This window comes from Tympanuchus pallidicinctus, unplaced genomic scaffold, assembly GCF_026119805.1.
Source record: "Tympanuchus pallidicinctus isolate F22 unplaced genomic scaffold, pur_lepc_1.0 scaffold31, whole genome shotgun sequence".
Taxonomy (NCBI): Eukaryota; Metazoa; Chordata; class Aves; order Galliformes; family Phasianidae; genus Tympanuchus; species Tympanuchus pallidicinctus.
The window spans coordinates 5,384,271-5,405,267 of NW_026294749.1; the positions used below are offsets into that span (position 1 = coordinate 5,384,271).

The following is a 20,997-nucleotide window of genomic DNA, read 5'->3' on the forward strand; positions in this document are numbered from 1 at the left end:
GCATATAACTCCTTGTCAGTTTTCCTTCACAAGTAGGGTAACTTGCCTTTAACACACACAGAGGGAAGATACCAATGTTCAGTACATTCCATTTCCTAAAAACAAACCAACAAACAAAAAAGCCCCAATTCCCACCCCACCCCCCAACATACTATTTGAAAATTAGCAATGCCTTAAATCCCTCAACTACCGTACAGAGACAGCCAGGGACAGAGCATTGAGACCTTTATTACAACTCATCCCTTGCCTGACGCAAAACAAAGCTATGCAGTGATTCCAGATCTCTCGTTCCGTTGTGTTCACTGACTTTCTTTCCACCTCGGAAAAGCAGAAGCGTAGGATATCCACGTACCTTCAAAAGACACACAAATGAAACTTGTTACTGATTTCCAGACTCACTGGTACGTACCTGACTCTGAAAAGCTACCAAACCACTCTAAATAAACAAGTTGATTTAATTAAAGATAAAAAAAACAAACAACCACACAACAAAAAAGCACCAGAACTTTCACTGTTAACCTGCAATTTCTAAAAATCGTGAAGTGGGAAAATACATGGTACTCTAGGCTCTTCCATCAGCAACTTGAAGGCCAGCTTTATCTTCCATTGTGTGGCCACCAGATCCACATTTTCTAGGAAGAGAACATTTCAGTGGCTATACCACAAGACTGGTGGTTTCAGAAGGCTGCTGGCTCTCAAAGCAGGAATTCCTTCACCTTTTTCCAGTAGTGAGAATGACCAAGTCTGAGCAAACTATCAGTGAAAGAAGCCGTGCCGTCAGGTGCATTTCTGGGCTACATTTCTGTTTGCTTTTGCTAACGGAGAACACGGCTGTGCCGTCACCAGGCACCCACAACACAGCAGCCAGCTGGGCTGCATGCTGGAGCTTCTAGCTTTGGTACACAATACTATCCAGTTCATCACAGCTCTTTCACACTTACAGAAAATCTGTTGCAGACGTTACGTTCTACAGTGCAGTCTACTTCTGCTATTTTGACATCAGTCAAACCTGGAAATTGCTCTTTGGCAAGGCTCTCCCAAGTCGGAGCCAAGTTCTTACAGTGACCACACCTAGAAACAAAGAAAGAGATTTCTTTAGCAGATACACCTTCCCATTTATCTCTGTCTAACTGCAATATCTGCAAGTTTAACAAGCTGCCTTTCCCATCCCCTAATGATTTAGGCCTCCAACTCCCTTGCACTGTTATGTCAGTCAAACGAGCTAAAGAAGCAGAAGTGAACGATATCCTCTAAGCACAACACTGAGGTAGTCTTCACTCTCTTCTTCTGGAATGGTATTCTGGTTGTCAGCACTTCACAGAGGAAAACAAAACCAAATAAGAGAATTTTTAAATGAAAAACCACAGTCACATAGATACGAACGTGTTTTGAATAAGATATAGAATGTTTGCACCACTAATTAAGCTTTTCAAACAGTGAATTAATTAATAATAGGTCATCAGGTAGTATATACCATTTATGGTTAGTTTAAATGGCCTGAGTTTAATTACCTAAATGAGATTGATTTCCCTACTGAATTTCCTCCAGTTCCTAATTGCCTCCTTGAGTAAAGTAGCAACTCCCGGTGCTGGAAATTCAATTTTAATAGACACATTTCTCAGCACAGATTCTCTGTTTGAGATACACACTGGTAGTTGAATGCACTTTTCCACAGGGTACACACTGAAGGACTAGCATCAGAAGAGAAAATGATGTTGTAAAATGGCAGGAATTATAACCAAGTATTAATGTTGTTGATAGTTTGAACAGGGCTTGGCCAAGTTAATAACTTGAACTTCTTATTGCTTTCAAGAAGAACTTCCAAAGTGCTTCAGACTTTAAGTCTGTGCTCATTCTATTCTAACCAGCTGCACCTTAACTAGGTAATTAGAACAGCCCTTTAATTGCCCTGAAGCTAGATCAGGGCATTCACAAAAACAATGAAAGATATCTCTGCTAAAGTTCACTAAACAGAAGCCTACATATGTTTAAACCACCTTGTTAAGGTACAACACTATAAAAGCTTTTTTGACTATGCACAAAACCTAACAGAAACAGGACAGTTTTTATGCTTATCATGCAAGTTAGCAGGAATATTTATCCAAAACTAACTGAAGTACAGAACTAGCAAGCAATATAATAGTGTTTGCTGAGCCCAGTGAAAGTTAATTCACTTGGAAGAGAAAAAGGTGATTTATAGGCAGTGCACTGTAACTGTATACATAAGCATGACTTTGAGAGCTAAAACTGGATATCAGCTACATAAATATAAGCAGTATTTTCCTAAATGGTGGCTTCCTGAACTTTACAGCCAGGGAGAGCATACTGATTAAGAACATGATTTTTTCCAGCAACACCCCATCAGATTATCACAACAAGTTGGCTAAATTGCCACGCTATTAGGAAAATGTAAATATAAATTCTCAGTTGTTTTTAGTTATCTGTGATTTTTCCATATGACTCTCAGATGGCCAACTCCCACATCTGCCAACAAGCTCTTGGTCCCAACTAGAATCTTTCTGCTTTGTGCACAGGTGTCAACTGAATACTGAATTTAACAGTGAGTTCTGCTGGTGGCATAGCAGAATGGGCACAGAATCAATCTCAGTCTCCCACAGTGCACAGAAAGGATAAAGTGAAGAGAGAGCAGTAAACAGAGCAAACGTGAAGGTGTGTGGATTGGGGGCTGTTTCTTAACACAGTGGTGTCAGATACATTCCCACATCCAAAAGCAGATCTAGACATAAAACAGGCAGCAAATCACACTGCAGTAAAAAGAGTGACAACACTGGAAAAAACGGCATCATTTAGACTATACAGAAGTGCAAGTTTTCCTAGTACTTCTTTCTTACAATCAGAAACGGAGTCACACCTACTGGCAAAGTTAAGAGGCAATATTTTGATACTCCTGAGTACATCTTGAAATAGGTTGCATTTACCCGTGTTGCTTTGCAATAGTTATGATCTACTGCCACAAATAAAAGATCTTTCTACATCCCTCGTGGGATGGCAGGTCTCAAATCAGAGATGCATTATCTTTCACAGTGACATTCAACGTAATTTTCTTCTCTCCTCCCACACTAGGTTTCTTCTTCATCCAGGAAATGGATGAGAAAGACAGCAAACACATTTCGTGAAATTCCATCAGACATATATAGGATGAAGTCCAAAAACCAGAGAGACAAACTTGAATAATTGTTTTAGTCTCAGAAAGGAAAATATTCTGTGCTTTTCTACTACTAGGGTCTTATCCCAGCTTGAATGCTAGGCTCTGCTGGCCATGCCAGAAATGGCAGAGGCCAGATAAGAAGGACATCATTACTTTTTTTCCCCAATGCTTTCAACTCAGCGTGCACCTACACCATCTGCATCAATCATTTCTACCACAGGTTGCTGTAAGAATATATTACACAGAGCGTTTAATAAAGTGTTAAAGTCGTCATTTGTGCCAATTAGTTTTTTAATCAGATATTTGAAGAGTGACAGCCCATGATCCAAAGCTCTACAGTCTGTACCAACTTTCAGGTGCTCAAGTAATGCTTCCCAGAGAAGCTGGTTGTGGCACAGAGATCCCAATGCTGGCACGTTCTCCTTTCTCAACCAGCACTGCCGATAGCCTTCCTTCAGCTTACCCTAATCAAGGCATAGGAGCATGCTAAGCCTGTGAAGAAAGCTTTGCTCTCCTTGTTACCTGACATTAGCTGCAGGTTAACATGGTAAAGCCTCTCTATCAGCCTTTCCACAGAGAGGAATCACAGGAAAGCTAGAAGAGACCCAATTTTTGGCTGCAACTCTTGCACTCATTTTTCAGTTAATTTGCACTTTGGATCCAGGCAACAAATGCAATACTACAGAGGAACTCAAAGGCCTACAACAACTAACGCACAAATTAAAATAATAACTCTGAAAAGGAGATACAAACTACTTACCATGGAGCATAGAATTTAATAAAGGTGATTCCCCTAGCAATGGTTTCATCAAAGTCTTTTTCAGAGAGAGAAAGCACTGTAGCCTGCTAAAAAAGGAAAGTACAATCACTGTTGTATGTTTAACACTGGCCAAATGAGCATTTAGCTACCTGAGAGGGAAACTCAAACTGGGAAAGACAGCATTACTGATAGTATGAACAAGATTAAAAGCAATATACTTCACATTTACCCCTTAGCTACTTTCCATCCTTAGAGAGATCCGTATCTGAAGAAATAAAACATACCCATTTTCAGGGGACTTTACTAACAGGCAAACTTAAAAAAAAAAAAAAAATCACCTTCCCTTCAGTACGCTGTCATGCAAGCATTTCAAGAACAATGATGAGAGCAGTTGGCATAAAACCTGTGATGGCTAATGGAGAGCTTGTTCCATGAGGAACTTATGGCATACTAGAGTTGTCTTGACAGCTGATCTCCCTCTGCTATATCCCTGTGTTGCAGACACAGAGAAAGCTGTTAGCAGAAACACGTATCTGGCTGCCAGGAGAACATCACCACACCACGCTCACATGGACGCCACGAAGAATTTTTCCTCCTGATAACATCAGAAGCAATGGCACAGGAGAGAAGGGAGGACTGCACACTGCTTAAAGGCAGCCTCACACATTGTATGAGAGCACAGAACCATAACTAACTGGATTTTTGTGTGACACCTTTACAGATGGGAGGGATTCAAAATAAATAAATGAGTGAATCTCGTGCCTATAAAGGTTTCAAATTCAAATGAAAGCAAAACAAACACAAGAGCGCAGCTGCCAGGATTATCAATTGTGCAGTGAAAGTTTTATGAAGAGAAGCCAAAAAGAGACTTGAATGCAGACAGTGACAGCATCTGTGTTGGTCACTCTGCCTTAACACATCTGGATCATTTTTGAGTACTTTGGGTAAGTGTGGCTGCTCTGAAGCCTGACAGGTATAAAAGTTCAACTTTTGTGAAATGACTGACATGCAGTACGTCCATGTAAGATAAGAACTCACACAGGGTTGGAACACAACATTGGAACACAGATTTGGAGTCAGAACTCATGGCTTTTGCTGCCTGAGGTACCAGCTGTGGCTGCTAATCACAGTCAGTGCTTCCTGGCTACATGGGCTAGAATCCTGTAGACTCAGGAGAAGAAAACCAGAACCAAGGTGTTTGAAGGTGAACAACCAAGAAGATGTGGCAATACTGAGTTGAGATGTAAAATTGCAAAGAAAAAAAGTTTAGTACTACACTGTATCTACTATTATTTAGGAAAAAAAAAAAAACACAAAAAACAAACCTGCCTCCCCACAGTCTTTTCCCTTTTGCATGTGCAGTGGTGCAGTCAAGGTGTAAGTGGGAATTTGCATCATACGTAGTTTATGTTATTTCTCTAACAATAGAGAGTGAAGACTAATTACTTCCTGCATTGTACTAACACCAGCTTGTTAATACCTTCCAAATATGAGGTCAATTTAAAAAGTTGAGAAAGATGAAAACTGCATCTCTTAATATCACAATCTGGAAGCCACCTTACGCAAGATGAGCAACCTAATTGGAAGAAGCCAAATAGGAAAGGTAATATTCTCTTGTGAGAAGCTGCATATAAGCTGTATTTGCATTAATAATATTAAATTATAATGCATATTATAATATATTATATATTATTAATATTAATATATTAATGATATATTAATGATATATTAATAATATTAATATATTAATGATATATTATTAATATAAACATTTTAAATTATGTAAGTATTTATATACTCACATTATATGTGAGTATAATGTACATCACAAAGGAGTGTAAATCACCATCCCTTACTTTCTGGGCAGAATTGTGTTTTCCATATTTGATAAAACAGAACGCTTAAAAATTATCCCTAATTATTCTACCAGACCAATTTGATATTCAGCTGCAAGAAAAATGGCAGATGAAATGCAGAAGTGATGAAAAAAGACAGAGTTACATGACATGAAGCACAGCTATGCAAAGATGATGAAGTTATTCCTGACAGTCCTTGGCAATACTCATAAACCCTCCAGTTGCTACAAGCAGAATTAAAATAAGCCTCAAAACCCAAGGAGTTTTATTGCCACAGTGCACATTGCCCTGAGACATTTAGATCAATCTTCATCGTCTTTGCTTGTTTGCTGTTTCTGCAGAGAGTCTGTAAGAATGGAGATTTGGCTTTTTTTCAGTAGCTCAGCACTGTATGCCATCTCCTTGGGTTCAAGTGAGAATCTTGCAAGTGACATTCATCTCCCTAGCAACAAAGCATGCTGTCACACATATGGAGGTGCCAGCAGTTCAGCACACCAAAAGAAAGACCACACTTACGACACTGTCTAAATCACTTACTGCAACCATTAAAATAAAAGGAGGTAGTTGTTCATTACATTCTCTAACTCAGGTTAGTAAAAGCGTCAGTAAGATTTATGGCTGGATTCCCATCACTAATTGCTGAAAAGAAAATTAAGAAAATACTTGGCCCAGCTCACATCTAGAAACTGTGGGTCTAACAGAGAGAGAAACACATGGAAAACTTGGACAGGCTGCAGAAACTCTGTTCATACAGTAGCAGAGTGCAGGAGCACTTACCTCAGCCTGAGTGGGTTCTGCAGGTGGCTGTGGGGCTTCTGTGGGTTTACTTGCTGGTGGTTCCTTCCCAGAGCTCTGTAGTTGGGAATCCACATACTCCTTCAAGGAATCAAAGTCCCTCTTCCCTTTGTACTGGTCACCCTACAATTATCAAATAACTTGTGTGAGTGCAGTTAATCTAACACAGGTGTAGGTCGCTCCAAAAGTAATGCCTCCTATTCATTCCCATGGAAACGATAACAGCTACAAAGAGCACAATAGTACCATTTGATACAGCAAATTCCCAGTTTCAAAACAAAGACCATTAGCTCTGCATTTTCACCAGCAATGAACAAGAGCCTGCATGCTGTGCTCAGAAAAATCTGCACCAGCAGTGGTGACCCACTGGCACTGCTGCCACTGCTGAAATGCCCTACCCACCAGCTCACTGTGCTACCTTCTTGTTCATATCCATTATAGCAGGACAGGGTCAATCCACATTCATTCCTCACAGGGCTTCTGCTACCTCAATCTAACCAGTAAGGGTGTTGTGATGCCAGTCTGTTATGACAGAATGGGTGACGGCATTATGGACAACAATGCTGGATGGCTGAACCAGCAGCCCTCCTCTTCCCCCATGTTACTGAACAGTACAATAGTGGCTAGAAGGACTTCCAGGAATCTCTGTGTTACATTATTGGAAAGTTGCTGTTTTTGTGGGGCTTTTTTTACGTTTAAATATATCGTATCAGCCCACAAACAAACATGTGATCATGATGGCAGAAAGTCACCAGGGAATACCAACACTGCCAGTGGAGACAGGCCAGTTTAACGTCAAGAGAAATACATTGTTTAGACAAACAGCTGAGATTCATATTAACCAAATACAAGAGCAGTGATCTGAGTTCTTTCACTGCACCCTTTATTCACTGCAACTTAAACTTCAATAATTATGAAAAAAAAAAAAGTCTGGCTTTTGAGAAAAAACACAGCTAACTTTTCAACGCTGAGCCATTACAGTTCTGGCAAGTTATCCTGCCCTTTGTAGCCATGTTAAAAATAAAAATAAAGCAGTTGGAAAATCATGCTGGAGCAACAGCAGAACATTTCCTGTTCTTCAAACTAAACTCATGAACAGACCGAATTCCTGCTAACTAAAATGCTTCTAAACTTGGATGTGCCATTTTGTCCAATTCGAGCTCTCTTTCAGTTACACATGATAAGCAACACTACAACTCACAGTATGTTTGCTACTGTTCACATATGCAGCATTAAAATATGCAGTATATAAATATTTTACTTTCCCCAGACTTCAGAACATGGTATCTCTGAATTTCTACAGGGAAACATCAGCTGGGTGCACAAGACCCTCACTCACAGAGTCTGCATGAAGATTTCTATAAAGGAAAATGTCCATTCTCAGACATCACTCATCAGATTGGCATCACTTACAGATAAGAGCCCTTTGATACAGATTATGAAAATTGAATATATTTTTATTACTTCTATTTCATCTAGTGTTCTGCAGGAGGTAGAGTCTTAAGATAAACAGAGAATTCCTCTCACATTAGCAAACTTCAAGATAGTGTTTTCTTTCAGATTTATGAACACTGCTCAGTCATTTGCAGAGAACACTGAGCAAAACGTTCTTTTACCTGTGGATCAAGTGTATCTCTTCTAGTACTGGTTTGAACCTGCCACATCTTTTGTGTCACAAGTGGTCTCTCATATACAACCACTTGACCTTTTTTCCCAGGATCCAAGCGTAGTCCATGTATTATTCAGGAAAAAACAGTCTGAGCTTGCAGACTCACCTTTTCACCATTCCTAAACCAGAGGAGTGTAGGATAGCCACGAACTTGATTTTCAGAGCAGACCTCATAATGCTGGGTACAGTCGACCTACAATTTGAGAAAAAAAAAATTATAAACCATTCAGTGTGTAAAATAAACACACAATAAGCATTAGAGCCTCCCTTGTATTCAAAAATCCCAGAAAAATACATGAACAGAGAATACATAGCTTGGCAAAAGCCAGTGCCGTGTATTTTCTTGACAACAGTTATTTCAGCCTTCCAAATAATGTTCTGGTTGTGTCACTGGGAGGCTGTGTGTATTTTTGCTTTTATTTCAAGAGGGACAACAGAGGGAGGGAGGAAGTAGAAGAAACAGCAGCAAAGAACAATGGGAACGTAAGTATTCTAGTTAAATACTTGGAATATTAACGTGCAAAGGCTTTAAAACAATGGATAAACCAATATATCTTCACCTGAAAGTAAGACTACTCTTTGAAATCAGAAGACATGTCAACAGCTAGGAAGTTAACTTCACTCCAAAGGAAATTCCAAGTGCGTAGCACTGTTCAATTCTAATTTGTCATAAACCAATCTATAAAGTAATCTGCTCATAATCTTTCCCAAAGCAAAGCAAACAGATAACTTAGGCACTTAAGAAGTCTTTGCTCTACACTTGGATTTTGAATTTTATACTAGAAATACTTTGACCCAGATCCCTGAAGATCAGTTCTAAACATTAAACACAACCATGCCAGCAGATAACATTGCTGCTAAGAGACTATTTCCCCAGATTACACAAAGGTCATGGTTGAACCTTCTTAGAAACAGCTGTATTTCCTGTTTAATTACAGACCTACTATCTTAGCCAACACATTTCAAATAGTTTCATAATGTATACAGTTAACCAAAACTGACTAAACATCGAGACAAATCTCAGTGGCTTTATTAGAGAGCAAATATCAGCAACAGGGACAAATGTGAACAAAACAGACAGTTGAACATAGCTTCTGAAAATTTTTGGTTTGTGTTCCTCTGGATAACAGACTGGTAACTTCAAGAAGATAGTGAAGCTAAGCAATGATTTCATCAGGCACTCCACATTCTCAAAAGTTAATCAGCATTTACAAATTTGGTGCAATGGGTATCAAAGCAACGTTAGTTTCTGATACTTTATTCTCAGAGGGGAGTGCATTTTATATCAACCTGGTCTCAACAGTAGATACATGTCTTCTCTAGAGTTTAACCATGCTGATCTGCTCTCTGCATCTGTGGCATATCTGAATTAGCAATTATCAAAGCATTTCATAGGAAAAAAAAAAGTCAAGTTCATCACCCCTAGTAACAGCTGAAAATACTCTGAGAGCAGAGACATAGATTGCTGGTTTCTTGTCTCTCTGCAGGACAGACAGCACTGCTAAGTGTCATGGAAGCTTTCAGACCAGTGAACCTATCTGAAAGCTTAAGGATATGAAAATTGAGCCCTGTCAGCTTTCCACTAGTGACAAATACAGGGAGGTTCACATCATTAGCGACCTGAACTTAGGTATGGGTCAGCAAATAAAGCCAGTAACTAGAATTGCCAGACCACCTGCATACCTCTGCACAGAAGTCACTCCATGTACAAATATCAAGCTCCCATGGTAAATACACCACAGAATCTGGTTATCATCCCTAAGAGAAATAGTAAAGCAGGACAAGGTATCAGTTTTTAGGGTGGGAGACCCCCTGAAAACTTTAGAAAGCCCAATGGGAATAAACAGGAAAAATTTAAAAAGTATTTAGGCTTATTCCCAAATCTCTCTGAAACACAGGGAGGAGTATGCAATGTTTCCAACAAGTTCTTGTTTAAAATGAGGGAGTCCTGTTAATTGTAACTAAACAACCATCTCTTCCAACATAAAGTAGAATACTGAATGTGTGAGAAGAAAATAACCATCATAAAATTAAAACAGGAACTATGAATATGAAGAGATTTAAAAGCTATTATTTGCAAATCACAGAATGAACAGCACGGCAGTTGATTGAAACATCTGTATGCAAAAACATCTGCAAATTAAGAAAAGAGTACGTCACCTACCTTGCCAATCTTTACAGTTTCTGAATGTTCAAAGGCCAGAGCCAGCTGTTCCCAAGTTGGGGCCAAAGCCTTGCAGTGACCACACCAAGGGGCAAAGAATTTGATGAAGTGATTACCTTTGAAGTCAAAGAAAAAGATTTAACTCTTTTGGAATTAATTTGGCTGCCATTAAAGGCTAGGCATTAATCTCTGTCTGCAAATTTATCATGGTATTTCCTGGGTTAAAGATAGGAAACACTGTGAATAAAAAGCCAGGGCAGAATATTTCAGCAATTAGGTTTTCAAAACTGTATGCAGTCCCTCAGTGTTGCCAATTTCCCTGAAGATCCAAGCAGCTTTACAGACTCAAGCCAACAAATGAAGTATTAGAACTACTACTAAACCTAACAGTTTTCTAGAATATCTAATTCTACTATGTCAATCCCTTGCCCTATTACACAGTAGAAAGAACCAAGGCATGTGTGTTTGTAACAGCATAAAGCAAAGTACAAATTAGACTTCAACGTACAAATTTCTAGGCAAACACCACTGCTCTGTGTCCAAGAGCTGCCTAAATAATTTTCTTCATCTTACAATTCTCTCTGTTTCTACCTTGCAAAAACTGCTGCTTTTGTAGAATTTCATGGCATTTTACAGAGAGGAGAGTCTCTCTGCTGCCTCACACTAATATATTGTTTAAAATTATTATCCTAATTGCAGATTACCAGAATATGTGATATCCTTTCTTTAGAATTACTATTAATTCAAGTTGCTGCCTGCTTTTGTACACATCAAGGCAATGCTCTCTTAATACAAAATAAAAATGAATTTAATTAAACCAAAAACAAAACCAAACAAACAAATAAAAACAATTTGAAGGAAAAAAACAGTGATTGTGGGAAAACTTTAATAGAATTACAATCCTTTGAGAACTACTGTGGGGGCTAGAATTTCTAGAATTTCTGGTTCAGGGGGTTGTTCACAGAAGAAGGTCAGGCAAGAGATACCACAAAAATCACTAGGAAATGTAAACTGCAAAAGTACTTTAGTCTTAACTTGCCTACTGTGTACCAGGAATACCTTCAAAAACGATTGACTAGCTCTGCTTTGACCAAGTAAAGACAATACTGAAATTTCTCATGAATTAATTAAGAACACACAGTCAAAAGCAGCTATTCTGTATCATTTACTCTGTGATACTCCCTTCTGATTGAAAGAAAATAAATGTATCTTCTAGCCCCAGAGCACAGAAAAGGTAGACAGAAACTGTTTTTAAGAACCAAAGTCAACCTTCCAAGCAGAACTCCTAAGCCTTCAGCTAAATTTAAGCACTGTTGAAGTCAAGAGAGGACAACAGCTTTACAGATGATCAAAAAGCTGCTCGACTATCAGGTATCACCGTGAGAATACCTCCTCCAATCGTATATGAAAGCCAATGGATACATATTAAAACATTCATGCATGCCCTAAACTTAACAACTGACAGAATCTTCTCAAACTGTTTAATGGTTAGTGTTTCCCTGATGGCTGAATGAAGAATCTACTGTAACTTCCACGTGATTCTCTGATAAGGCACACGTACAGGGAAATTTGCTGCAGAAAACCCTTCTTTACATTTTATATGATTCTAATTAATTAATTGGTTTCTTCAGGAAGCTTTAATGTCTGTTTCGTTCATGTTATCGCATGGGCACAAGCAGTTAATTTAATCTGGCCTTAACTCTACTGTCTTCTGATTGGAGTGCTGTTCTTATGCTTTCTACTGGCGTGCAAAGTGTATGTAAATAAACTACAGCATTTTTACCCAGCATGTAGGTTCATCCTCTTTACTGAGGTATTACTGGAAAATTAACTGGGAAGGAGACATGTTAAGAACTAATATTTCTGCTTCCACTTCCCACTAGGCAGGTCTCTGTAAACAAGTCTCTCGTGCTTATGAAAGAGGTTACCTTCTGCTATGTGCGTCTTGAAATTGTCTGCTGAGAGTTCATACATTCCCTGCTTAGGTTCGGGGGCTTTTGGTGGTTCCACAGTAGATTCTGAATCCTATTCAAGAGGGAAGTACATTTCATGAATTAGTTAAGCACTTAATGTAAACTTATTAAAAAGATCACTGTTTGTGCATAATCATTTTCTAATTGTGCTCAGCATGTAGTTATATCTTGATTAGCAACAGCAATTAAAAATTCAGTTTTAGGCAAGGCTTGTCTAATATATGTAAGTGCTAACTCAACAGTTCTCCTAGAGATGATATTAGTTTAACTTATTTAACCAATTAGTTTAATCCCTTCCTGTAGACTACAACATTATCCGCTAATAATCAAGCTAAAGACAGCATCCCACATTGTTAAGAGAAAATTATGCAATTTATCCTGTATTATCGACAAGTCACTTTTCTTACTCCAGAGATATTATAGCCTGAAGGTGCTAAATGAATTGACATAAAGAATTCAATCTTCAAATATCAAAATGCTGAACATTAAAAACTGCACTATGTACTTCCTGTAGTTTTAAATACAGGCACAAAATGTAGCTCATAGGATATCAGATTTTATTATTATTCTAACTTATGTGGAAGCTGCTCCACATCGTTTTCTCACTTGACTTTTATTCTCAGGAGCAGATTTTCTGCCAGAGAGTGAAACCTAACCTATAGATAGAACAGCAAGTCTGCAGAAGGAAATATTTCCTTTTCCTATTCCCTTTCCACTTACAGATGGTTCCCCATTTAGTTTTTCCAACATCCAGTTTTCCAGCGCCTGGAAGTCTCTAGGGCCTTGGTATTTCAGAGGTTCTTGTCCTGGTTTAAGCAGCTTTAAACTAAAGGATTAAAATGCAGAAAAGAGTGAGGTAAAAATTCAAACGTGTGAAACATTCCAAGGAAGTTGAGACGCTTTATTAATTCACAGCAATTCAGCTCTCTTGATTATTCCCAATAATTCATTTCAACACCACACACCTCCCTCAACTTGAAGGGTAACTTCTAGAACTTAGGACTCCTTTTCATTCCCATATCAATTTTTACAGGGGATTTAAAAAACAACCAGTTTTTCATTCTTCTTTAATATTTTTCTTTCTCTTCTCATTTCACAAGTTGTAAAGAAATGAACATATGAAAGTGCTGAAAAGCAACACAATGCAAGTAATATTACGTATCCCAAGGTGATAATAGATAAGCATTCAATTCTTCCTTACTCAGAGTCTCTGCCATTCTTTCTATTTTTGTAAGGAACGGTGCCACAACATAAACTATAAAAACATACAAAGGCAACCAGCGTTTGCTTCTGGGGATAATAAAATAAAGTTGCAAACTTCATTGTTTCTTGGTATTTCTAGCGGAACTAAGCCACAGATTGCCCTTAAGGACAATTCCTATTTCAATGAGGACTTTGCTATTTATAACTCTCAGCTTCTAATCAGTGGCACTCATCTGCGTCAAAGCAAATGTAGCCACGGGTGGATGTCATGTTCAGCCTGTTGCTGAGGTCAGCAGTAGCACCAGGCAAAGAGAGCCCAGGGAAGGAAACTGAAAAGCATGGGCTGTGGAAGGTGCTTGAGAACAGGGTACTATGAGAGAGAGGAGGATAATTCTGGACTTTATTTGAACAGTTCATCTCCAAGACATAACACAGTTTCTTCGGAAGAAAGAAGAGCAAGAGTAGCACATATCGCATCATACTTGGCAAGACAGTAAAAAGGATTAAATGGAAAATAAGAGATTCACGGGGCTACAGAGAAAACTACCAAAACACAGAGCTAAGAAATCAGTTTCAACAAGTTGGCAGAAGATCATGGAAAACTCAAACAGAATGACACAGGACCAGATCTCCTTCTATACTTACGTAGGGTATCCTCGGACGCCAAATTCAGAGCACAGAGGAGTGTCTGTAGTACAATCCACTTTAACAACATAGACCTGTGGGTTTTCCATGTTGTTGTATTTATCTCCCAGATCATTCCAAGTTGGCTGGAGACGCTGGCAATGTCCACACCTGCAACAGAATGAACAAAATATTTCCTTACAGTTGTTCTCTTTAGAAGGGAATGAATCCTTGGAAAAGCCATACACAAAATAATCAGAGATGCTGATACATTTAAAAATAGCTAAGTTGGGCATCTTCCATACTCAAACGCTGCTACAGTAACAGTGAATAGTACCATGTATCCTGTGACAACACTGCAAATGCCTTGTAAAAACCATCAAGAGAAGGCCTACTGAGCACCTTCTGAGAGATGCTATTAAGAAAAACAGTCTGCATTTCCCAGCTGCCTAGAATTAAAATCACATGAGGCTGACCAGCTTTCTATACTCTCCAACATTTGAAAATACTGTGTCTTTTAAGCAGCAGGAAAGAAGTCTTTCCAGGAGGATTTCCATTTCTCTGCTGCCTTTGCCAATCCTTCAGTGCATCTAGAAATACACAACTGGATTAACCAGAAAACTTTTCAACTAGTATGAAAGTTGTTTTTGCCCTTGGCATGTCCTAGAAGGTCTACTTTTTACCAATTAAAACAGCATTAGGATGGCAGGGGGAAATTGTTTCTTATTCCCTTCAGATCTTCCATTTAAAACAACTTCACTCATACAATTGGCTTTGAGCCCACTTGGAAACTGTGCACAGATTCACACCTTTCCAGCTTCTCTGGTTCATTGAGACAAAAAACATCACCATCTTTCAATCTTGGTAAGATTCTGTTGCAGTTGGTCATACTGGGGACATACATTCCCACCATGTAGAGGAATATATCCTCATTCTGAATTATAATGGCGAAGGAATACAATGTGTATTACTAAACTTAAATAATTCTTAAATATTTAACTTCAGACTGAAAACTGTCAACTCTCCATGGATGGAGCTCCAAGAGGATGACTTGGGATTCTCAGTGAATACTGACTGGTGCTCAATAACTAGGAATGGAAGTCTGTGAAATGAAATCTCAAGTAATTCACACTTTTTTTTTTTTAATATTTTTTTAAGTACACAACAGAACTACCTTATTCCTATTTAACACCGTGATCTTTGCTCTATACAGTTCACCATTCCCTTCCTTCTTCAGATTATATGAGCTGAAATTGAAAATAAAGCAAGAAAAAGGCTCATATCTGAATCAGAAACAAACTAGTTAGTCATTCTCTGTTTTCATAAAAATTCAGTTTATATTTAAAGAAGTAAAACGCAAGACTGTCCCCGAAATACTTTCTTCTAGAATGTCTAAGATATAACTGGAGACTATATAAAACCTGAGAATTCAAAACCAAAGACAGCAAGCCTGCATAACATTATGCATCTTTCTTAGTCCCATGCACACACACAGTTATCATCCCCATTTTATATCAGAGGGACTGGAAGAGAAGAGCAGCCAGCAGGGATTGTAGAGAGCTATCAACAAGCAGCTCTGCCTTTCCTTCCCTACATAATCTGTGTTTATAAAGATAAATCAATATGCAAAAGAGATGCTATAGAAAAGATTCAGATTGCTGAGAACAAAACAAAACAAAAATCCTTCTTCTTGTACACTACTAACATCAGGACATAAGGAGAGAGCTTTTTTTTTTCTAAGAGTCTGCAGCTAAGTTGATCATCTGAACTCTAACCAATCAGTGCTTCTCCCCTGGAAGACCTGACAGTGGACTTCCTAGGCTAGGATTGGCTAGTGAGGAACAAAGACATTTTTGGATGTCACCAGCACATCCACAGATCTGCACTTAGCTAAGGTAACTCCACAGCAAGACATGATGCAAATTATCACCTAACTTAAAAACACCCACATACCCTAGGTTAAGTAGGCACAAGCATCTTAGGACCAGCCCCCTCTGGACAAAAGAGTCCAGCCAAGATCAATTCCAGTCAAGAGATGGATTGAAATACAACCACAACAAACTGGCAATCCAGCATGCTAATGCTTCAGTTCAGTTGACTTCCAGAATATGCTAAAAGATCACAGTGGTCAAAATAAGGCAATGAAACTACTCATCTGAGAGTCCTTCCAACTAAGGAATCGGGGAAACTTCCCTTTTCTGTAGGCACACAACTGGTTAGGCCAAAATCTTAAGCTATTTGGTATAATTGAGAGTCAAATCTGTTCAAGCGTAGATACCAAGGAATACAAGCCGATGATCAAAAATCTGATGGCAAATGACCTGGTGTGCTTTTCATTTTATTTATTTGTATTGGCCCACAGTACTCAAAACAAATGTGAGACCATATTGGTGCTGCTGCTATAAGAATAGGAAGAGGGAGGCGCATGGCAATGTTTGTTTGAAGAATTCTGCAGAAGAGGTTGGTCCTGTCTATCTCAATTCATTGTCAGCCTTCATTATCTAACATTACCAGCATCTCTAACAATCTGAAAGAAAATTCAACTGAACATTGTGGAATTTGCTAGGCTTCTCCTTCACTAACTAAATGGATCAGTGTCAAAATGCCTGCATCAGTGAGAAGCACAAGGAGATTAGCACACTGGAACCAACTAGCAGTATAGCTGTCGGTTCTAACAGAAGAGTCTACAGTCTATTCTGGGGCTGTTAGACTGCCATCTGACATTACCAATGATAAAACTGCTAGTGTATATACGCATCTCCCTCCAGCATCTGTTCCCCTCGCTTCCCCTTGAACATAAAACCTGGACCTGTTGCTGCCTGTCAGGAGCCAGAAGTCCAGACCAAGGACCTGGAGTTGAGACCCAGGAATTTGGATTAGGCACGTTAAGCACGACAGTAATGTTCAGAGAAGCTGGAGCAAATGTGGGAAAGGACACAGCTTCCTCAGACGCATGCTGGGCAGAAATCTGCAACCCTCCCAAGGGCACAAAGTGGTCCAAGTTTGCAAGGCCAGAGCTCTCTCTGATGCACAATGAGGATGTGAAACATATGCTGGACTCTGCAATGGCCTTTTTGGCGCAGGGTCTCCTACAACTGTGATCCTAGACGAAAGCCCATATGGCTTCAGAGATGCCTGTGAAACAGTCAGTTGAATCTTGAATGCAAACATTACCTCCTGAGCACTCCTGTTCTGCATAGGAATTTCTTACTTTCAAAGATCCTTCACCAGCAAGTTGGGCTTCCTCCGTTTTGTAACTTTCAGTGAGCAAAGGAAAATTTCAGGCTCTTTCAAGCTTTTACTTAACTTCTCTATGTCATAAACAAGTTGATGGCAGTAACAAAAAAATTCATTTCTTAAAGGAAATACTTCTCTAGTTTTGATTTCAAAGAGTATCATGACATACGTGCGCCTCAGTGGCACCAGGTACCAAAAGTTTGCAGTAGGCACATTTCGGTCCAAAGCTAAGACATCATTCCATTATCTCAACCTAAGAAAACTTGGGGAGGAAAAGAAGCAACCCTGACAACAAAACTTGTAATAACACTACTGGGTAAGTCAGAGATGGATTAAAAAAAAGGAGAGAGTGAAGCAGAAAAGGAGAACAAGAGCAACCACTGCAGAGGCCCAGAGATGAGAACTACTGTCCCACTGACTGCTGTAATGCCCATGCAAGTCCTGTTCTTAGGCTCTGACTATTCTCGTGTCTAGAACGAGAACCTAGTGAATATCTTGCAGATATGGTAGCTCCCCAGCTTTGCCACTATTACCTGCAGCCTGAGGGACTTCCATTTATACTGCTTGGAAGCTTTCATTTATATTACTTTCGCAGCAAACTTATCCTCACATCTGCAGCAGTAAAGAGGACTAGACTTCTTCAAGAAAGTATCTACAAGGCCGGGGACGCCGGGGCATGGAAGTCAGCAAAGCCTCCGTTTCGTTAGTACAACGAAAGCCCTCGGTCTGCGTGCAAAGCTGCTGCAGGCTCCCCGCACGGGCTCCCCGTCCCACCGCCGTGACAGGGCTGCTCCGCGCCATCCCCATCCAGCCCACCCCACCCCAGCTGCCTCCCCTCGGCGGAGGGTCCCATTTTAGGGCCGGAGGTCCCGGTCCGGGCGCGGCGATTCGCACCAGGCTTCACCCCGTCCCCGGCCCGGCCCTCCGCTGCCGCCATTCACCACGTGTGCCGCCCCTCGCCCGGCGGAAGGCGCACGGAGCGACCCCAAGGCCTCCCCGGCCCGGCCGCCTCTCGGCGCCACGTCAACGGGGGAAGAGGCGGGCTGGAAGACGCCGCGCAGGGCCAGGCCAGGCCGAGCCGAGCCGTGCCGGCCCTCCCGGCGCTCCGATACCCACCACGGGGCGAAGAACATGACGAAGTGCGGGGCGGCGGCGGCGCCGTGCCGCAGCATCTCGGCGCTGTAGAGGTGCCGCGCGTGCGGGTCCGCCTCCGGCTCCGCGCCCGGCTCCGGCTCGGCCCGCACCGACCCTCCGCAAAGCACGGGGCCGAGCGCGGCCCAGGCGAGCAGGCGGCACCAGGCCGGGCCGGAGCGCAGCGAAGCCATGGCAGCGACGAGGCAGCGAGCGGCGAAAAGCCCCGGGCGGCCTCCGCCGCCTCCCTCCCTGCCCGCCCGCCGCCGGCCCCGCCCTCTGTGCCGCCCGCCCCGCAACCCTTCGCTCCGGCACCGGGCTGCGTGGGGAAGTGGAGTGGGTGAAAAGCGACGCGTTTGCGAGAGCCGTCGCTAAGAGCTCACAGTAATCGCAGAGAGGGCAAAAAAAAAAAACAACCCACCTAATTTTGTTTCCAGCGTTCAAACTAGCCTTGAAATGTACGGCCTCTTCCAAAAATCTTTATAAGTGAAGCGATTGCAAAATACTGGTACTGTGTTTACCACCAAACTTGAAAAAAAAAGCCAGCTGGGATAGTCCAGTGCATTAACCTGTACCACATTAAGTACCAATCTACTAACTTTCTCTTCAAACGAGTTTATCTTCCCTTATTTCTGTACTAACCAACTTCAGTGACTGAATAATCATTAATTCAAAAAGAAAAAGGAGAAATGTAGATTATCCCCCCCTCTTTAGCATATGAAAAAGTACCAACAAAACCCCGTAGGCAAAAATAGCAATACAGAGAGGGTGAGAATGAGTCTTTGAAGTCTTTGAAGAGCCGTGTCTCGATACCAACAGGTGAGCTCTCCAACCACAGGCAACACCTTCTCAAGTTATTTTTCATGCGAGGTTATTTTCGTTGTTTCACTCTGTACATCTAGCACATTTAAAAATAGGCTTTTTCATTAAATTAAGCATTTCTATGACCTTAATTAAATAATAGGTTAGTGAAAAGCCATTTTAAAATCATTTTTAATAAATTCGTAAATCCCCTGCAGTGCAGAAAGATATAGATCATGTAAAAATGACAGAAATAAATACAGTATTACTTTCAGATGTAGTAGAAATAGAAGTACGGTTCATAATTCCCAGGGTGAGCAGGAGAGCCGAGGCAGGTCACAGCTGAGCTCGCTTTAATCAGCAGGAAGTGCTGCTAGGTCAGAACTGCCAATAAGAATGAATCTGCCTTAGCAATTACCTCATTCCTCTCCGTAAAATGCTAATAAAATTGATATTGATAATGTAAATCAGTGTTTCCAGCTTGCTGATTTAGAACTTGATTAAAATCAAATTGCTCCACCTGTCCCCCTTGCTCCAGCCCTCTGCTCCCTCTGCCTCTGGAGCTGATGAACTTTATTTTCAGCTCTTGCCCTCCTCCCATTAACTGCATCAGTACACAGCAGAGCTGGGGGAGAATAGCAGCCGCAGCTTTGTAGTTCTTCATAGGACCCCCACAGAGGTCTCACCCGTCCCAAACCGTAGTCACATCCCATCACGCAAGGCAAAGGTGTGCCAGATAAGCATGAATAAGACTTCAGCCAGTCAACAACATCCATTTCCCTCTCCCTTTCTGCCATCTCCATGCTGCATCACCTCTGAAGGCAGCACACAGTACCACCTCACCTTTTGCTTCTCCAGCCCCCACCTCCTGTGCTCCAGGCATTCCCCAAGGATGATCCATTACAGCTGCAAGTCACTGACACCCGGGAGCTGTTGTTCTTTGCAGACATGATCCCATCATGGGACAGCTGAGCTGGCAGGACCTGGGAGAAGGGTCCTGAAGACAGAATGACAGAACCACAGAATGGCCTGCGTTGGAAGGGACCCCAAGGATCATGAGTCTACAACCCCCCTGCTGCAAGCTGGGCCAACCTCCCCATTTAATACTAGACCAGACAAAGAGTTGCCAGGAGCTGTTACCTCTTCTTAGGGAGAGATTAGCAGCAACAGGTTATGATTGCTGCAATTGCTTCTTGCTGATCAGCAGTTAGCAGTGTCTAATCTTTGGATACAAACAGTTATTGCTGGCTCTGACTTTCATAGCCTCCTATAAGCCCTGCACATGCACCCCAGTCCCAATCTCCTAACTTCTTCTCACACCTGGAAACACAACTCATAGAATATCCTGAGTTAGAAGGAGTCCCCCAGCGTCACTGAATCCATCTTCTGGCTCCACACTGGACCACCTAAAATCCAAACCGTGTCTGACACCATTGTCCAAATACTTCCTGAACTCCAGCAGCCTGTTCTATGCCCACTGCCCTCTGGTGAAAAACCATTTCCTAACCCCCAGCTGCCCCTGCCCTGATGCAGCTCCATGCCGTTCCCTCGGGCCCTTTCTCTGTCGCACACATCAGAGCTCAACGCTGCCCCTCCGCTCCCTGCGAGGAGCTAC

The 20,997-nt window shown here is 41.1% G+C and overlaps 1 protein-coding gene across 2 annotated transcripts; it reads right to left on the reverse strand.

The window, feature by feature from the left end:
- Positions 1 to 208: 208 nt before the first annotated feature.
- Positions 209 to 18,834, reverse strand: TXNDC5 (thioredoxin domain containing 5). Of its 2 annotated transcripts, none has more exons than XM_052697925.1 (10): positions 18,567 to 18,834; positions 14,235 to 14,384; positions 13,107 to 13,212; positions 12,342 to 12,438; positions 10,414 to 10,529; positions 8,356 to 8,442; positions 6,563 to 6,703; positions 3,930 to 4,015; positions 942 to 1,071; positions 209 to 352 (listed from the first exon to the last, which is right to left on the reverse strand). In XM_052697925.1, exons 1-10 carry the CDS (start codon positions 18,773 to 18,775, stop codon positions 230 to 232), a joined length of 1,245 nt encoding a protein of 414 aa, XP_052553885.1. In that variant the 5' UTR covers positions 18,776 to 18,834; the 3' UTR covers positions 209 to 229. The 2 variants fall into 2 exon arrangements, with proteins under 2 accessions (XP_052553885.1, XP_052553886.1); XM_052697926.1 differs by having other exon boundaries at positions 3,930 to 4,012; positions 18,567 to 18,831.
- Between the last annotated feature and the right edge of the window lie 2,163 nt (positions 18,835 to 20,997).